Raw genomic sequence first — 17,790 nt, forward strand, 5'->3', positions numbered from 1 at the left:
ATTGTGGGCCCATGTGTTATGGCCCCTCACCAGAGAAAAACAGGACATGAGCCAGTTAACTGGTTAATACCTGAGGGCTCGTTGCAGGTTCCCGATGTGATGTCCTGGATCCTGCAGTAAGGAGCAGTCTTGTCGCCAGCGGAGTCTTTATTTTACTGCTAAAACGTGCAGACATGTAGACACACACGCACACACGCATGCACGGACAAGAGGTCCCAAGCGGCTGTGGCAGAAGCCAAGCACCACCTGTCCCCTCGGTGCCCCGGGGACTGCTCTCCTTGCAGCCTAGCTGTGCACAAGCTGGTGTGGTCAGCGGAGACCCCAGGCTTCCACCGCCTCTGGGCACCTTCTAGCTAACGAGGGCAGCAGAGTCATTCCCAGAGGCAGCTCTCAGCGTTGAGATCCCACCTGAAGGGGTCCAGGAACGTTTCCTACCAGCCTGCATCCTGGAAGAGGGCAGAGAAAGGGCCGGGGTGGGGCTGGGTGTGTCGTGGGTCAGCAGCTCCTGCTCTTCTGTGCCCGGTGGTGGCGTTACCTCCCTGGAGCTTCTGCCAGGGCACGTCCCCTTCCCGCAGGCACCCCTCTAGGTGCAGCCGTGCTGTGTGGCTGCCCCACACCCAGCACACTTACCAGTTCTTGAGACGACCCCCAAGCACCGCCTGCCTCCGGCCGGAACCCTGACTGGTGGGGTGGGAAGTACTCAGATTCGTGGCTGTGCCAGATCCAAGTGCTGCTGGAGTCTAGTCAGTGCGGAAAGCTTGACATGAGGATGATGTTTCTGTCCCGTCCAAGGCCTGCTGACAGCTCGCACTGCAGAGTGGCACGAAGGTCTGGACCAGCCACAGTCCGTGTGCAGGTGGGCGTCTGAGGCTGAGTATGGCCAGGCCGGGCCCGTCAGGAAGAACCGAGTTGCCCAAGGTGCCACCCTGGTGGGTTCCCCCGTTTGAGACTTTGAAATGGTCATGCTGCCTCCGAGGCCCCAGCCAGGGCTTGGCCACCACCTGCTGGTCTTTGGGAGCGTCAAGCTCGATCTGGGAGGACGGGGGTCATCTGAGCACCGCAGGCAAGAATGCTGGCAGTGTGGACACAGGAGGCTGCAGGGAGCTGCTTCCTGCAGCTTAGCGCCTGGGTCTTCAGAGAAAAATGCTCGGTCCGGGTCCCACAATAGCTTGGTGACCCTCCCCCTAACCAGAGATGTGTGCCAGCTGGGGAAAAGCAGAGGTGGCAGGGCTGCGGGGAGATGCTGGTCTCAGTGCTGGTGTCTGTCAGCTGAGTCCAAAGGCCCCCAGTCCGAGGGGTGGAGGCAGATTCTGGGAGGCAACCCAGCAGTGGGTGAGACTCTTGCCAGCACCAGAGACCAGGCCCAGGAGCCAAGCCCCAGAGCCGTCCTGCTGACGGACAAGAGGATGTTGGAGCGGGAGGACATGTGAAAGAGCCAGGAACCACGCTGAGCTTGTGGCCAGTGGACCAGGCTGGCAGCTTGAGGGGAAGGCACCCAAGAAGCAAAGGGCTGGGCAGGCCTTACACACGGGTGTTGGGTGCCAGAGGTGCACCCGTGTCAGGACCTGCCCAGTGTTTCTTCAGAGGCTGCTCTGGGCTGTGTCCTGACGGTCACAGGGTGTAGAGGGAGCGCAGCTTCCCCTGGGCCTTCGGCTGGAAGGCGCCTCACATCTGGTGGTACTTGCTAGGTGCTAGGCCCTGGCGAGGCCCGCCTCCCTCCAGGGAGTGGGTCTGACTGCAGCCTCGGCTCCTCCATCTCACTCGCTCTCGGCTTCCCAGGGGGCTGTGGGCTGGGGCCCTGCTGCCTGCCTCAGTTGCTGTGCCTGGGAGGGAACAGCGGCTGCCCATCCCTGAGCACCGACCGCCACGCTCATTGCAGAGTGTGAACCTGGAGCTCAGAGGGAACACACAACTCTTGGCATTTAAACAGAATGTTTTTTTTTCCCAAACTAGGTCCAAGAAGAGTTAAGTGACTTGTTTCAAGTCAGAGCAAAGTGGTTTTAAGTGAGCCCTGGCAGTGTGTCTCAGAGCATCTGCCCAGGGGAGAGCACGGTCCCCGGGCCATTCCCGTGAGCAAGTGTGTCCTGGGAGCCATCCAGAGAACTGCACGGTCATGCTTGGGCTTGGAAATCCACAGAGCCCTCTCTAGACAGGCAACCAGCATGCTGCAGACTGTGAGGGAAACCTCTCCCTCAGGTCCCCAAGACCTTGGTCCACAGGGACTGCTTCTGGAAGGAGGCCACCATGTCCTAGGGCTGTGGCAGGAAGAGCCACCTTCTGTGTCCAGGGTGGGATCAGAGGACCTGGGGTGGCCTGAACAGCCTGGCCTTGGCACTTCTCTTTGGCCGGTTCTGCAGAGTGGTGGGCAGCTGGCCGGGATGGTACAGGAACCGAAAGACACCCGCCTTTCTGGCTGGGGAGGACCTCCAAGTGGTAGGCAGGGCATCCCAAGGCTGATGGGCCAAGGCTCCCCTTGGTGGGTGGGGAGGCTGGGGAGGCGCTTGGGCAGGAGAGGGAACAGGAGGCGGCCTCCGGGTCCCAGTAGGAGAGGCTGCAGCTCCTGGCTGGACTGGCCTGAACCGCCCACGCAGCTCCCCTGGACTCGGAGGCCGTGGGCAGTGGAGGGAAGGGGCGCTTGGCGCTGGGTGGCCTCTGGGGTGGGCCGCGGCGCCTTTGGGGAGGGCGCGGGCTGGGAGCAGATCTGGCCCCAAGCCCAGCCGGGTCTAGGTCCTCAGCAGCCCCAGGGCTCCCAGGGCACCGCCCAGCAGCAGGCAGAGGCGTGCGCCGCGCGTGGGCCCCGCGTCCGAAGTCCACCACACCCGGTAACTGTAGACAACTCGGCTCGTTCCGTTGCCGCCGGGTGCCCCGTTCTCGTCGTCCTCCAGGCCCCGCTCCCAGGGCCCCGCCGCCCTCCAGCTGGAGCCCGCGGCCAGGCCTGCCGCCGCCGCGCCCGCCGCCGCCCCCGCAGCCACGCGCAGGGAGGAGCCGCCGTAGCGGGGCGCCGGCCTCACGCGCACCCTCGGGGCCCCGCGCGCGCCCCCGCGCAGCCCTCCCCGGGCGCTGCCGCGAGCCCCGCCACGGCCACCCTTGGCCGCGCCGCTGTCGCAGAGGAAGGCAGCGGCCAGCAGCAGAGCCCAGCACGCGGCGGCCGTCCAGTTCATCTTCGTGGGGTAGAACCTGCCGGAAGACGGAGGAAGGGACCTCAGCTTCTGTGAGGATCAGGGAGCTCAGCGTCTGGGGACAAGGGGCTCAAGGCTGGGGGCCGGGGGCTCGGCATCTTGGAGACCACCCGCTCAGGGCTGGAGGGGGCTGGCAGGAGGGGGTGTTAACGCTGGAGGGTTAGGGGCCCAGGCCTGGGGTGGGGGCGGGATCTCGTTCAGTAATTGGGAAGGGGTGGGTGGGGGTGAGAGGGTTCAGCACTTTGGGGTTGTTCTGGGCCTGGAGGGTGGTCAGCAGCCTGCGGTGGCGTGAGGGCTCCGGCCTGGGGAGGGGCCTGCATATTCTAGGCTGCTCTGGAAGGGCTGTTCAGGCCTCCAGGACCCAGCAGGACCAGAGGCCACGCTGGGGTGGGGCTGTCTCTCAGGGATGGAGGGCCCCCGGGACCCAGATCGGGGTCTGGGGAAGGGACCAACGGTGAGCTTCAGCCCGGCTCTCCCGGGGCCCCTTCGGGCCTGGCTGGTCCAGAATCTGGCGGGGCCAGAGCCAGGGATTCGGGCCTCGCGGCTGTTCACACTGTGCGGACCCCTCTCCCGCAGCTCGGGCCCCAGGTTAGGTCCTCTTCTGTCCTCTCCCTGCCTCGCGCTCCACTCCTCCTCCGATCGCCTGTCTCACAGTTGGGGCGGGGGACCCGGACCGGATGGCTGGAAGGGCAGGCTCCCGGCGCAGCCATCTGGGCATCGGCTCGAGCCTCCTCCCCGGCCCCGCCGGTCCCCTCGCGGCGCCTCCGACCTGGGCCCCGCGGTGCCAGCCCTAGCCTCCCAGTCCGTGCCCGGAATCTGCTGCCCGCCTTACCCGCCACGGGCCTCGGTCGGAACCGCGGGCCGGGTGGCCGCTCCAGGGACTGCGGCGGAGCGGTAGGGAGGGGGCTGTAGCGGACTGCTCCGCCGAGCCGCGGAGCCTGGATTTTGCGTGGGGCCTCCGCCCTAGGATTGGGGGCGGGCAGACTCGGAGGCTCATCCCCTGGGAGACGTGAAGGGAGGAGATAAAGGCGGGCTTCTCCGAGGTGCAGCCCCTCTCGCTGCCCAGCGCCCCCATCCTGCTGCACCGGAGCTGCTTCTCTCGCCCCTCCCCACCCTCCCCCTCCCCCATACCACGCAGCCTGCCCCACTCCGTCTACAGCACGCGGTGCGCACCCAACCTGGCTGTGCACCGTGATCCCCCCTCATCCGTCCTCCCCCCAACCTTCCCACACTCCACCCCATCCCGCCCACCTCACCCTCTTCCATTCCTCATCTTCACCCCTTCCCAGGTGGGTGTGTCCCAGACACAAGGGCCGCAGAATGCCCTGTCAGACCCCGAGCTCCTGATGGTGGCGCCCAGAAAGGAGAGAGCGGCTCTCCAGGGCTGCAGGCTGTCCAAGCCCAGAGCAGCAGGCCCCCTTCCAGGTTTGGGAAAGGGGGGGCCCCCTCCTCCTTCCCTGCAGTGCCCACTGTTCAGGTTGCTCCAGGGGGTCCCTCAGTACGGCCCCTCCACTGCAAGGTGACCTGTTACTCGACTGCTCAAGCCAGCGGGCTTTCCCTGTCCCTGCTGGACTGCACTCTGGGATCACGTCTGAAATGGTGCTGTCTTGCTTTCCAAGGTTGGTTTGTCCTCTGGAACCTCTTCCCTTCCCACCCGTGGACACGAAGCCTTCATCTCAGCTACTCCACCTGGAGACACCAGGCCCTCTTGATGGGGTCAGAAGTGGGCACAGGGACCTCCTGAGTTGCAGAGAGTGGTTTACATGGTACCGTCTCTCTCAGCTTCCTTCAGAGCCTCATGGTCCTCAAAGGCTTTGCGTTGCCACCCTGCACGCTCTGCTGGGCATTCTCAGCCCTTGTGGGTTTCACGTGACACCTGGGCCAGTGGCATCTCCCAGCCAGTCCCCTCGGCTGTACCCCAGGGCCAGCTGGCACCTCCCCGGGAGTTCTCAGCTCAGGGCACTTGGCCTTGAGAGCAGGGACTGCTTGGTGATGTGTTTTCCCAGAAGCTAGATGGCCACATGGGAATGCCCAGAAGATATTTGATAGTTACGGGAATAAATATGTTTCTATCTTTAAACTTTCTGGATAAATTAGAAACATTTTGAGAATAAAACCCAAGCTTATTATTTTAAATTATAACTTCTGTTAGGTAAGGATTAATGAGAAAGCTCCTATACCTCAGCTTTTCTAGGTGAGGCTGGACCACAGTGTTTTTCAAATTTCTGGCAAGTAAGGGCTGGAAAAAGCTGGCATTTGAAGATGAGATGGGCCTGCTGTCTCTAGGTCCACTCAGCTCCCCTCCTTCCTGGGGCCTGAGGGAAACCACAGAAAGAAATTGTTTGGCCTTCAGGAGATTTTTAACCAGTTTCTTGGCTACAAGGTGGGAGGAGGGTGTGGGCTCTTCAGGCCCAGGAGGAAGCCCTCTTGGAACAGAGGGGCAGTGAGAGCCGCCCCTCCTCAGGGCCCCACTGCTGTGGCAGAGGATGGCCGGCAGAAGTTGGGGCAGACCTGGGGCTTCCTCCAAGGTTTTCAGTGTCTGGTTAAGCCCCTCCCTGGTCCCACACTCAGAACAGCCCCCAGCGAGTTGCTCACCCGGAGGAAACAAGGGAGTTTCTCTCAGGAGACCAGGATGCCCCAGGACGCCGGGCGCAGCGGGGGCTGCAGTGGACAGTACTCTTTTACCTCTCGGCATCCTTTCCCCCGTTCTGCTCAGAGAATCCACCGTGTGTCCCCTGGGGAGCCAGCCCCCACCTATTTTCCACCCGCGGCTTCTGGCTGTGACTGCCCCTCCCTGGGCCCTGTGAGAGGTGTGATGTGCTGCAGTCTGAGCTGCTCTCCGCCCCAGACTCCGGGGGGAGGAGCTTGAGACTGGCCAGAGCAGGCAGACAGGACTGAGAGAGGAAGGGAGGTGTACCCCGTGACCAGGGGTCAGGCAGCGCCAGAGCTGACAACAAGGACCTTATCTGGACGAGGTCTTTCTGTCACCTGTACTTAGAAGGCCTCCCCATGATGACTGATCCCTGCCCCCTCATTCTGACGGGCCCTGCAAACACAGGGAACTCCCAGGCGGCCCTCCTCCCACCCTTCGTTTTAAAGTATGAACAACCACCAGCATTTATCAGACATTCAGAGTAAGAAAGTCTGCAACGCAGCAGAATGCAACCAATGTAAAGAAACAAAGAAAAAAAGGCTCAAGAAGTTTGAGGAATTAGAGGAAAACCTAAAAAACAAACATTAAAGAATAATTCAGTTCATAGACTCAAAGACTGGAGGAGATACTGCAGTTGTCTAAGAACAGGATGCAGCAATGAAGGAATAGCTAGAGACCAGGAAAGAACTTCTGAAAAGACAAGCTTGCAAGAAACAGAACAACCAATGGGAGAACTGAATCATAAAGTTAAGGGAAGTTTTCTGGGTGAGCAGCAAAATGATGGCAAGTGTGAGAGGGCCCAGTGTGGGGCTCTGAGGTCTGACTGACGGTTGACCGAGGAGAGAGGGCAGGGGAGACTTGGCGGCACCACGTCCAGAGGCAGGGGCATGGTGTGAGCAACCTTTTTATGAGACCCTGAGCCTTTCCTCTTAAGACATATCAGGGAAGTACAGGAAAGAAATTCAGGGCACTTTATGTCTGAATATCAGTGTGGAAATTCTACATAAAACACAAGGCCACTGCCCCCAGCGCTGCATCCGGACGCCGTCATGGCCAGCTCGGGTCCAGGTGGTCTCACGTCATCACACAGGTCAGCATGCATCACTCATCAGTGCACCGTGGGGGGGGGGATGCGTGTGGTTTTCTGAAAAAAAAAAAAAAAAAAAAAGCAGACAGAGAATTTCACTTCTTAATTTTCAAATGTTATTTTTATTGAAATATATTTGACACACAACATTTTGTAAATTTAAGGTGTCCAGCGTGCTGATTTGAGACATTTACATGCTGCAATATGATTGCCATTGTCAGAGCATTTGACTTCCATCTACATTCATTTGTGCAGAAGAAAATGCCAAGAAAAGTAGTTGTAGAAATGAATTTTTTAACTTGATGAAGGCTCTATTTCAAAAAAACCCTCAGCAGATGTCATACCCAATGGAGAGCCCTCAAATGTGTTCCCTTAGACAATAAGAACAAGAAAAGCTTCCCACTCTCACCGCTTCCATTTGTGACGGTAGAGTCGGGTATGAGCCCAGAAGAGGGGGGCACTGCAGCTGGAGAGGGCCTGAGGGTGCATGGGGGCTCTGCCCCACAAAGAGGGGCTAGGCAGGGCCTGCCTGCTCTCCCCTCCCTTCCTCTGGCCTGGACTGTGGACTTGGTGCTGGGGTTTGTGGCTGCCATCTGGAGCCTGCAGGGTGCTGGACACGCAGGCTCAGTGGGCAGGTGGGAGGTGGGGGGAGCGTCCTGGGTCCTGGAATCTGCCAGTCCTGCACCCACCATGGTCTGACCTCTTCTCCCCGTTGGTTTAAGTGAGTGCTACCTGGATATTCTGGGTCTGCAGCTACATGAGTGTCTTGGAATTGATAAAATAGAATTTCTCTACCAGAAGAAGAAATAGCTACAAAATAGAAAATAAAATGCCATTCATAGCAGCTACTAATTCTGTAAATAACCTCCCACAATGCAAAAGCTCTCTATGGCAAAAGTAAAAAACAAAATCATTAAAGAACATGAAAGAAAACCTGGATAAATGGGGGAGGAACAAAGACAGCACAGCTTGATATGGTGAGTGGCCCTTCTCCGCAGCAAACCCCCAAACTCAATGAAATTCCAGTAAGACTCTCAGGAAACTGCTGGTAGCTGAACTGAGTGTCTACCATTTGTACGTTGAAATCCTAACCCAGGCACCTCAGAGTGTGACTGTATTGGGGGCAGGGTCTTTACTGAGGTGATTAAAATGGGGTCACAATCGTGGTCCTGACCCAGCGTGACTGGTGTCCTTGTAAGCAGAAGAGATCAGGACGCAGACGTGCACACAGGGACGACCACATGAGAGCACGGGGGAAGGCGGCCCATCAGGAGCCAAGGAGAGAGGACTCCGAGGAACCCCACCCTCATGACAGCTCGTCTGCGACTCCTGGCCTCCAGAGCTGGGGGAAGATGGCTTTCTGGTGTGTAAGTGGCCCTACCTGTGGTGTTTTGCTGCGGCGTCCCAGGCAAGCTAATACAGAGCCCAGGGGTCCCTGAAGCCCACGTGGAGAAGTAAAGGCTGAACAGAAGGAGCTCCGAGAAAGACGACCGGGGAAGACGGCCCCGCCGTACCAGACACTAAGATGTCGCGGCGTCCACGGAGGTAGCCCTGTCCTGGTGGGCCGGATGCAGCCCAGTGCGAGAGAAGGGCTCGCTGACAGACCTCGCGGGAACTTGTATGTGTGCACAGAAATGGAAGCAGACTGAGAATTTGATAGAGAACGGGAAACTATGAGAAGAACCAGATGGAAAGTCTAGAACTAAAACAGAGTAGATGCATAGAAAGATTTAGCAACCTGGAAGGTCTGAAGAAGACGGACCGTGCCGAGCAGGCTGCTGGGAGGTGGAGGGGACCCCACAGAAGGTCCACACACGCACCTTGGGAACAGAAGGAGAGGAAAGAAAGAATGAGGCAGACCTGGTGTCTAAGGAATAATCGCTGATAATTTTTAAAAATCGATGGGAGAACTTGTAGAAGCATGAGAGACTGCGAGCACGGTGACCCGAAGACACCAAGCTTCCAGCAGTGGGGGAACCAGTTACCTGCCCGCAGTGACGGTAAGACCCACAGGTGACCTCTCAGCAGCAGCAGGGAGCAGCCGGCGAAGCGGAGCTGCGGGAGCAGAGCCTGGCTCCAGCCTCGCAGAGCTGACAGTGCAGGGGTGGTCAGATGCTGAGAAGCAACAGATTAACGGCCAGGGCAGATCAAAGTCAGTGTCATTCGTACAGGACTAGAAGGAAGCTGATGCAGCTGTGTCAGCGACAGACACAGTGGCCTAAACCTAGAAGATTAAGCAGAAGATAGTACTGGAGACACTTCTTAGCAATAAAAGGTTTAATTTACAAGGTGATAGAACAATTCTAAATGTCATGCACCTAAAGACATAACCTCAAAATACAGAAAGGAAAATAGTGTGAAAGAGACTCACAGCACAGAATCATTTATGTGGGTTAAAGCACACCCACCAGGAACACAACGCATCTGCTGACAAAACACAAGTCCTCCTCCCGGGAGGCACGCTGAGCACTAGGCGCTGGTGCGGGGGGAGGGAGGGGGCTTGGGGTGTGTGGGCAACGGTGAGGTCGGGACAGCCAGGAAGAAGGGCCGTGCTGGATTAACCCGGCTTCTGCCCCCAAGTGCCAGGGGAGAAGCGGGGCGGCAGGTCAGGGAGGGGGTGCCACCTGCTCACTGGGCCCGTCAGGCTTTGGATGAAAAACATTCTTGTTTCTGAGGGAAGTGGCAGGTGCTACTAGTGCCGCCGGACCTGCCGGGAAGCCTGAGTCCACCGGCCAGCTGAGGGTGGCTGCAGGTTCCACTCCGAGGAGCTGGGATCTCAGGCAAAGGAGGCCATCCAAGTGGGCGCAGGGGCGGGGCACATGGGGCCCAGGAGGGCCAGGCAGAGGGGCTGGCCACCACAGAGACTGACCAGGTCCGAGGTGGAGTGGGACCTTCCCGGGAGCTGGAGATCAAGCTCCCCGCTGCTCAGGAGCTGTCCCCTGCTCCGGTGCTGAAGCTCCCTGGAGAGGCGGCAAGAGCCTTTGGAGCTTCAGCTGCTGCCACTGTGCTCCCGTCCCAGGGTGAGGGGAGGAGAGGAGCTGGCTGTGTGCGCGGGTGGGAGGGGGCCATGGCCTGCCTGGTGTGGGCTGATGTTCGTGAGCAGATGGCAGAGGAGGGCTTTGAAATTCTCCTGCTGCTGGTGCTCAGGAGCGGCCAGGGGTCCGGTGGAGTTTGGCCAGGGCCTCCCTGATGTCACGGTTCCGCAGGCAGTAGATGATGGGGTTGAGCAGTGGGGTCACAACCGAATAGACCACGGACACCAGCTTGTTGAGGTCAAAGGAGCTGATGGCGCGAGGCCGGGCATACATGAAGATGGTGGTGGTGTAGAAGATGGCCACGACCACCAGGTGGGAAGCACAGGTGGAGAAGGCCTTCTGGCGGCCGGCCCTTCCTGAGATCCTCAGCACTGTGGCCAGGATGCGGGCATAGGAGACCATGGTCACCAGCAGGGAGGTTGTGAGCACAGCCAGGGCTGCTATGAAGTCCAGCACTTCGATGGTGGTGGTGTCTGAGCAGGAGAGCTGCAGCAGGGGTGAGATGTCACAGAAGAAGTGGTTGAGGACATTGGGGCCGCAGAACCTGAGGCGGGAGATGAGAGCCGTGGACACGAAGGAGGCCAGGAAGCCACCCAGCCAGGCGCTAAGGGCCAGGCTCAGGCAGAGCCTCCAGTCCATGATGGCCGCATAGTGCAGTGGGCAACAGATGGCCAGGTACCGGTCACAGGCCATGGTAGCCAAGAGGAAGCACTCAGAGGAGCCCAGGGAGAGGAAGAGGAACAGCTGGGTGAGGCACCCTGAGAAGGAGATGGTCCTCGCCCAAGCCAGGAGGCCGGCCAGCAGCTTGGGGATGGTGACTGAGGTGTACAGGGTCTCCAGCACCGACAGGTTGGCCAGGAAGAAGTACATGGGTGTGTGCAGTTGGCAGCTGGCTCCGACAGTCACCACAATGACCAGGTGCTCCAGGACAGTCACCACATAGATAGTGAGGAATGACCCGAACAGCAGGGCCTGCAGATGGCACAGCTCTGGGAAGCCCAGCAAAATGAACTCTGTCACCAAGGTCTCGGTGGAGTTGCTCATAGCCGCGCCTGGCAGGGAGGTCACTTCTGAGCACCCTGGACAGCAGAGAGATGCAAGTGTGATGTGTGCTGGGCCAGGCCCTCTGCTTCACTGAGCAGGCGGCTGGGTCATGAGAGCTAGGTGGGGGCACTGTCACCCCTTCTCAAAGCTGCTGCAGCAGCACTAACATGCCCCCCACCTCTGAGTCCAGCACACGTGGTACCCAGAGCTCACACCTGGCCAGTATGTGCAGATACACCTCTTCCTTGCACACTGAGGTGGAAGCTCTCGGGTGCATATTCTTCTCTGCCCCAACACACAGGCACGTGGACAGGTGTGGGAGTGTGCATGCTCATACACACACACACACACGCACATCCAGGTGCATGCACACACACATCAGATGCACAAACACCCAGTCACATAGGTGGCGTGTGCACACAGCAGGAGAAAAGACCCAATCTGCCTGGTGTGCCTTCTTGCCCTGTGTGTCTGGGCACTTCCCTGTCCTCATCCATGCCGGCTCCAGGGGCTGCTCCTCCATGCTGCTCTCCGGCCAGGTCTCCCCAGGGGTTTGCGGGGCTAGGGTGGGAGGGTTCCTCCCCGTCTTTGTCGTACCACGCGGACCCTGCCTTGAGCTGGCCTGATCTCTTTATCCTGTGTTTTCTGAGCAGCAAAGTAGCCTTTGAGGGATGGATGGAGGCAGTCACTCAGAGCCTCTCAGGGGTGGCGGTTTGGGACTTTGGTGCCAGGACACCCAGGAGTTGGGTGTCTGAAGGATGGGCAAGTGGCAGGGAGGCGGCAGGCTGGGGCAGAGCCGAGCAGGGTTCACCGCTGGTGGGCAAGGGGCTTTTGGGTCCTCCTGCCCGCCTCCTCGGCCCCTCTCCCACTCTGCATGGTTGGTTGGAGTCTATTCAGCAGGACTGGGGGTGCTGGAGGCAGAGGGAGATTCCTGTGGGCAAGTGTAATTCTTGGGCGACCCTCAGGCAGTTCTTCCTACAGTTTATCCTCCCTGCGCAGCAGCTGAACTGGCGGCTGCTCCTGGCTCACCTCGAAGAGTCTGGAAGACTCCCCCACTGGCAGTGACCCAAGCTGAGCCCCGCGGGGAGGGGCTGCGGGAGGGCTCAGAGCCGGTGGTGGGTGCAGACCTGGATGCGGAGGAGACTGAGGACTGTGCCCCAATCCCTGGCAATGTGGCAGAAGAGCCTGGTCCTGTGAAGGGTCTGCAGAACCTGGGTCCATGGGCCAGCTTGGACCCAGGGAATCAGGGCTCCAGGAGCCCATGCCCCGCTGTCTGTGCCATGCAGCTTGATGGTTGGGGGCACCGGGAAGGTGCTGTCCACGTAGTCTAACCCAGGCCCTTGCCTCCAGATCAAGGTCACCGCCAGCCTCCCTACCCCCTTCCCCTTGCAGAAGTGCACCTCTGTGTCTCTGCAGGTCTGGAGTGAAGGTCTGGGGGAAGCACAGCCTCTCACTGGGTCCTGCTGCCTTGGGACCCAGGTAGCTTTTATGGGGCTCATTAATGGCCTTGCCCCCCCTCCCCCATCTTCTGGAGGATTCTTAATTGCAAATCCTCACCCCTGTGAGACTCAGAGCAATTCGTGGAGGCGTCTGCAGGGTCCATGGAGGGAATGTGTCACTGGCTGGGCTCCTCTATGGGGCCTTCCCACCTTCCTCTCGGGACACGTAGAGCTTTGCCGATTACCTTGCTCCCGGCTTCAGGGCCCTTCCCCTGAGGCCCAAGGGGAGTGGATGCTGCCCAGTATCTTTCAGAACATCGACTTCATTTTATTTCTTTTCCATGCATAGCACTTATTTATTCATTTAGTTAGAAAATAATGTAGCAAACTCTTGTAAACCTACTCTCAACTCAAGATCTAGACCATGGCTAATTAATGACCCCAGCTCCCCCATCTCAGAGGGACCACTCACTGGGATTCCTTTGCTGTTCAGAGCATCTTCACGATAAATAATGCATTGCTGAGTTTTGCTTGTGTTCAGATGTTATTAACAAAGGGTATCACGCTATATGCTGTCTTCTGGGTCTTGCATTTTTTGGTGCTAAGATTCTTAATCTTCTTGATAACTGTACTGAATTCATTCTGACACCTGCATCTGCATCACAATTCATGGATTTGTGTTTTGTGCACAGCTTCCGATCGCCACGTACCAGTGTTTCTCTTGGAGCTGCATGGAGGACAGGAGTGCTGGGGGTGAACTTGACATGCAGCTTTACAAGAAAACGCCACATTCTTTCCCCAAAGTGGCTGCACTGTTTACACTCCTATCCTTGAATTACATTCTCTCCAGCAGATGGAGTGGTGCAGTCCTGAACCTCGGCCAGTTTAGCTTGTGAAGATAGCGTCTCACTGCGCCGATGAATTGCCTCTGCCTAGTTCCCTTGGAGAGGTTAGTGTCGACGTGTGCTTCTGCTCCCGTGAGACCTTCTGTGTGTGTGCTTTGCCCATTTCTCTCCATGGTGTTGTTCGCTCCTTACTGGTTTGCAGGACTTCCCTATACATCCTTTTCTAAATTTCTTTATTGAGGTGTAATTTACACAGTGAAGCGCACAGACCTTAAGCGTTAAGTCTGAATGCTCACAAGCTCGGAACTCACACCTCATCAAGACACAAACTTCCTTCACCCCAGAATGCCCCGCACACCCCTCTGCAGCCAGCCACTAACCCCACTTTGAGGCAACCCCTGTTCCGATTCTTTCTTCGTAGATGAAGTTTGCTTTTCCCTAGGGTGTAACAGAAGTAGAACTGCATAACATCCCCTCTTGTGTCTCCAGCTTCTGTCAGCGTGGTTCGAGGCATGTCCGGGCTGTGTGTGCCTCTTCCATTGTGTAGATGCACCGTGGTTATCTGGAAGGTGCTGTTAGATTCCCAAATACTGGGAGACTTTCTGGAGATGTTTCTCTGTTACTGATCTATGTTAATTTCACTGTAATCAAAGAACATACTTTGCATAGTTTTGAATCTTTTGAGATTTGAGATTTGTTTTATGGCCAGGAATCTGGGTCTATATTGGTGAAGGATCTGTGTTCACCTCAGTGCTGCTGGGCGGGGTGCTCTGTAGACATCAGCCAGGCCAGGCCGCTTGACCGCAGTTTTCAGTCTCCTATGTCCTTGCTGATCGTTCTGTTATTTACTGAAAGGGGGATGTTGAAGTCTATGGCGATGGTTGTGTCATGGTCTTTCTGTCTTTCGGAGTCTATTGGCTTCTGCTTCATGCATTTTTAGGCTGTTACTAGGTGCCTAAGGTTCGGGAGTGTTTTGTCCTTCTAAGGAATCGGCCCCCTTCTGTGATGACGTCACTCCCCTTATCTCTGGCAGTATCTGTTTCTCTGAAATCTCCTTGGCCCGATGTTAATTGTTTCCAGCTTTCTCTGATTGGTGTTAGCACGGTGCGTTTTTCACCATTCTTCACCGTGAGCCTCTTTGTGTCTTTCTGTTTAGATGATGCTTCTTGTAGGCAGCACACGGCTGGGTCTTGCCTTTGTGTCCAGCCTGACAGCCCCTGCCCTTGGCCTGGGGTCTCTGTTCACGCTGAGTGGGGTTGCTGATGTGTTTGGGTTTCAGTCTGCACATCGCTGCTGCTCATTACTTGTCCTCTCTGGCTTTGTATCCTGTGTTATCTTTTCCTGCCCTCTTTGTGGTTGTTTTTTGTCACCTTTGCTCTCCTATTGCCTTTAACTCTTTGTTTCGCTACCTGAGTAGTTGTTTCAGGGCTAGCATTTGTCTCTAACCTGTCAGCCTGCCTCCAAGCGGGGTTTTCCACCTCATGTGGGAGGACCGAAGCAGCGTGCCCCTTCCCCTGTCCTCCTGGCCTTCGTGCCATTGTTGTCCGGTGCTTTATTGTCACATGTTATAAACCCCACAACACGTTGTTGTTATGTTTGTTTATACAGACAGTCGTCTTTCAAAGAGAATTAAACAGTAAGGAAAACAGAGCGTATTTACCCACGAAATCGCCATTCACTGTGCTCTTCATCTGTGTGGGTCTGCGGTTCCCTCGGGCATTTCTTCTTTCTTCTTGGAAGAGTTCCTTTAATATCTCGTGCAGTGCTAGCCTGCTAGTGAAGTATCCTCTCAGCTTCTGTTCGTATAAAAACACCTGTATTTTACTTCGGTTTTGAAGGTATTCTCCGTGTACGGGAGTCTGGGTTGACAGGGCTTTTTTCTCTCTGTGCCTGAACGATGTTGTGCCGCTGCTTCCTCACTTGCGTTGTTTCTGGTACGGCATGTGCTGTCATACTCACCTTTGCTCCTCTTTATATGACGTTCTTCTGGCTGCTGTAAGAATTTTCTCTGTCATTGGTTCTGCACATTTGGTTGTGAGGTGCCTGGTGTCGTTTCTGTTTTCCGAACTGAGATTCATCGAGCAACGAGGACTTGTGGGATTATAGTTTCTGTCAAAGCTGGGAAGCCTCTGGCCACTGTTCCTTCAAGTATCTTTTGTCTCTCCCTTTCTTTGGGGATTCAGTTACATGCGTGTTAATCTGCTTGAGGTTTTCCCACAGCTCACTGATACTCTGTTAACAAAAGTTACTCTCTTTCCTTTGTGTTTCGTACTTTGATAACTTCTATTGCTATGTCTTTGATTTTTTGGTCTTTTCTTCTGCAGTCTCTCCTCAGCTGCTAATCCCATGTGGTGTATTTCCCATCGCAGGCCTTGTAGTTGTTGCCGCTGGAAGTTTGGCATAGGTCTTTTAGAATATCTTCCATTAAAAAGCTAAAGCTCTAAACTGTTCTTAGAAGCAATGAACAGTACACATATGTAAATTAAAAAACGTGCAGTGTATTGTATACATGTATTTGTATGTAATGCATTGTACATGTTCAGTCAGATTGTATCAATTTTACCTAAAAAAGAGAGAGATTACAACAACAGTGTCATCAAAGATTTTAATATTGTCCAAGGTGCCACATCAGAATTGATAGAAATTTCATGGTCATTACTTCTTTGTCATAGAATGATGTTTGCCAGGTTGTTAGAAAAATAGCCTTAATAACTAAAGAAATGCAAAGGGAAAAAGGCCCCCGAGTCCCTGCTTCCCTGTCTGAACGTATGGAGCACAGCTGGAGCCCACTTCAATGTCCTTGTCCAGTTCTAATTTTCTCTATGCTGCTCCTTTGCAGAGAACTTTTCCCTCTGTCCCGAGCGCTTGGCAGTCCGTTTTCTGTCCCCATAATTCTGGCTTTCCAGGCTGTTACATAAATTGTGTCAGATGAGTCTGTGGCTTTTGAGTGTGGCTCTCTTTACTCAGCGTGACCCGTCTGAGAGACCCACGCGGTGTGTGTCCTTCACTCACTCGTTTGCTGGGTTGGTTGTGCTGTTCACTACTAAAGTTTGGGAATTGTTGATTCTGAATATAAATATTGTATCAGACACTTGGTCTGTAAGTGTTTTTCAAACCGTGTCCTGTATTTCCATTCTATTGATTGTGTCTCTTGAAGATCAGACGCTTGTAATTTGATGAAGTCCAGCTCATCATTACTTTCCTTCATGGATGTGCTTGTGTTACTTCTAAGAAATCTTTGCCGAACTCAGGGTCTCAAAGATTGTCTTCTTATGCTTTCTTCCAGAGGTTTTACAGTTTCAGGTTGTATGTTCAAGTCTGTGATCTACCTCGAGTTAATTTTTGGATAGGGTGTGACTGTAGACTGAAGTTCGTGCTTTGCACGTGGACACCTGGTTTTTTAGCACCGCTTGTTGAAAACTGAATTGCCTTTCCACCTTTGTTGTCATCAGTCGCGTGCGGTCTGTTTCTGGGTTCTCTGTTTTCTCCGTTTGTCTCTGTGTTTGTCCTTTTCCTGATACCACGCTGTCTTGATTACGGCAGGTCTATGCGCTTGAGACCAGCTGGTGTGAGTTCTCTGACTCGGCTCTTGGTTTTCAAGGTAGTTTTGGCTCCTTCAGTTCCTTTGCCTCGGCTTGTTGATTTCTATGAAAAAATTCTGCTGGAATTGTTATTGGAACTGCATTGTGTACAGATCAGTGCAGGGAGAATGAACATCTTTACAACATGGAATCTTCCAATCCAAGAACATGGTCTCTCTCTCCATTTTTTTTGTTCATCTTTGATTCCTTTCATTAGTATTTTGTATTTTTTTTTATCATGTTTTGCAAATATCTTTTCCCAGTTTATAGCTTCTCTTTTTCAGTTTATTTAAGATGTCTTTTGAAGAACAGAAGTTTTTAATTGTTCAAAATTATTTTAGAACAGTTTTAGATTTACAGAAAAGTTGCAAAGATAGTGCAGACCCCCACACCCCAAAGCCAGTTTCCCCTAATGCTGATGTCTTACATCGATTAGTGTGGTACCTTTGTTATCATTCGTGAACCAGTACTGACATGTTATTATCAACCAAAGGCCATACTTTATTTGGATTTCCCTAGTTTTGACCCAGTGTCCTTTTTCTGTCCTAGGACCCTGTCGAGAACGTTTGGTGGTCATGTTTCCTTGGGTTCCTCTCGGCTGTGACAGCTCCCCATACTTGCCTTTTTCTCATGGCCTTGACAGTTTTGAGGAGTTCAGGTAATGTGTTTTATAGATTGTCCTCAAATTGGAATTTTTCTCATGTTTTTCTCCCGATTAGACTGGGATTTTGGGTCTTTGGGAGGAAGACCACAAAGGTAAAGGGCCATTTTCATCACATTGTATCAAAATACACACTGTTAACGAGTGCTGGTGTCGACCATGATCGCCAGCCTGAGGCCGTGTGTCAGTCTGTCCTCAGTCCAGTGGCCTGGCGCTTTTCATGCTGTCCCCTGGAGGGAAGCCGTCACATCAGCCTGTATTTAAGG

At 55.1% G+C, this 17,790-nt stretch overlaps 2 protein-coding genes across 2 annotated transcripts; both read right to left on the bottom strand.

The window, feature by feature from the left end:
- Nucleotides 1–129: 129 nt before the first annotated feature.
- SPRN (shadow of prion protein) lies at nt 130–4,129 on the bottom strand. The gene is made up of 3 exons (XM_072972193.1): nt 4,012–4,129; nt 631–3,177; nt 130–446 (listed from the first exon to the last, which is right to left on the bottom strand). Exon 2 carries the CDS (start codon nt 3,159–3,161, stop codon nt 2,724–2,726), a length of 438 nt encoding a protein of 145 aa, XP_072828294.1. The 5' UTR covers nt 3,162–3,177; nt 4,012–4,129; the 3' UTR covers nt 130–446; nt 631–2,723.
- A 5,933-nt stretch (nt 4,130–10,062) lies between these two features.
- On the bottom strand, nt 10,063–11,066 carry LOC102545968 (olfactory receptor 6A2-like). Its single transcript, XM_006207477.3, has one exon. It carries the CDS (start codon nt 10,996–10,998, stop codon nt 10,063–10,065), a length of 936 nt encoding a protein of 311 aa, XP_006207539.1. The 5' UTR covers nt 10,999–11,066.
- Between the last annotated feature and the right edge of the window lie 6,724 nt (nt 11,067–17,790).

The sequence above is a fragment of the Vicugna pacos genome, chromosome 11 (assembly GCF_048564905.1).
Source record: "Vicugna pacos chromosome 11, VicPac4, whole genome shotgun sequence".
NCBI classification, from domain to species: domain Eukaryota; kingdom Metazoa; phylum Chordata; class Mammalia; order Artiodactyla; family Camelidae; genus Vicugna; species Vicugna pacos.

Excerpts from the sequence above, each read along its gene's own strand:
- SPRN (XM_072972193.1), bottom strand. The coding sequence starts at position 3,161 with ATGAACTGGACGGCCGCCGCGTGCTGGGCTCTGCTGCTGGCCGCTGCC.
- LOC102545968 (XM_006207477.3), bottom strand. The coding sequence starts at position 10,998 with ATGAGCAACTCCACCGAGACCTTGGTGACAGAGTTCATTTTGCTGGGC.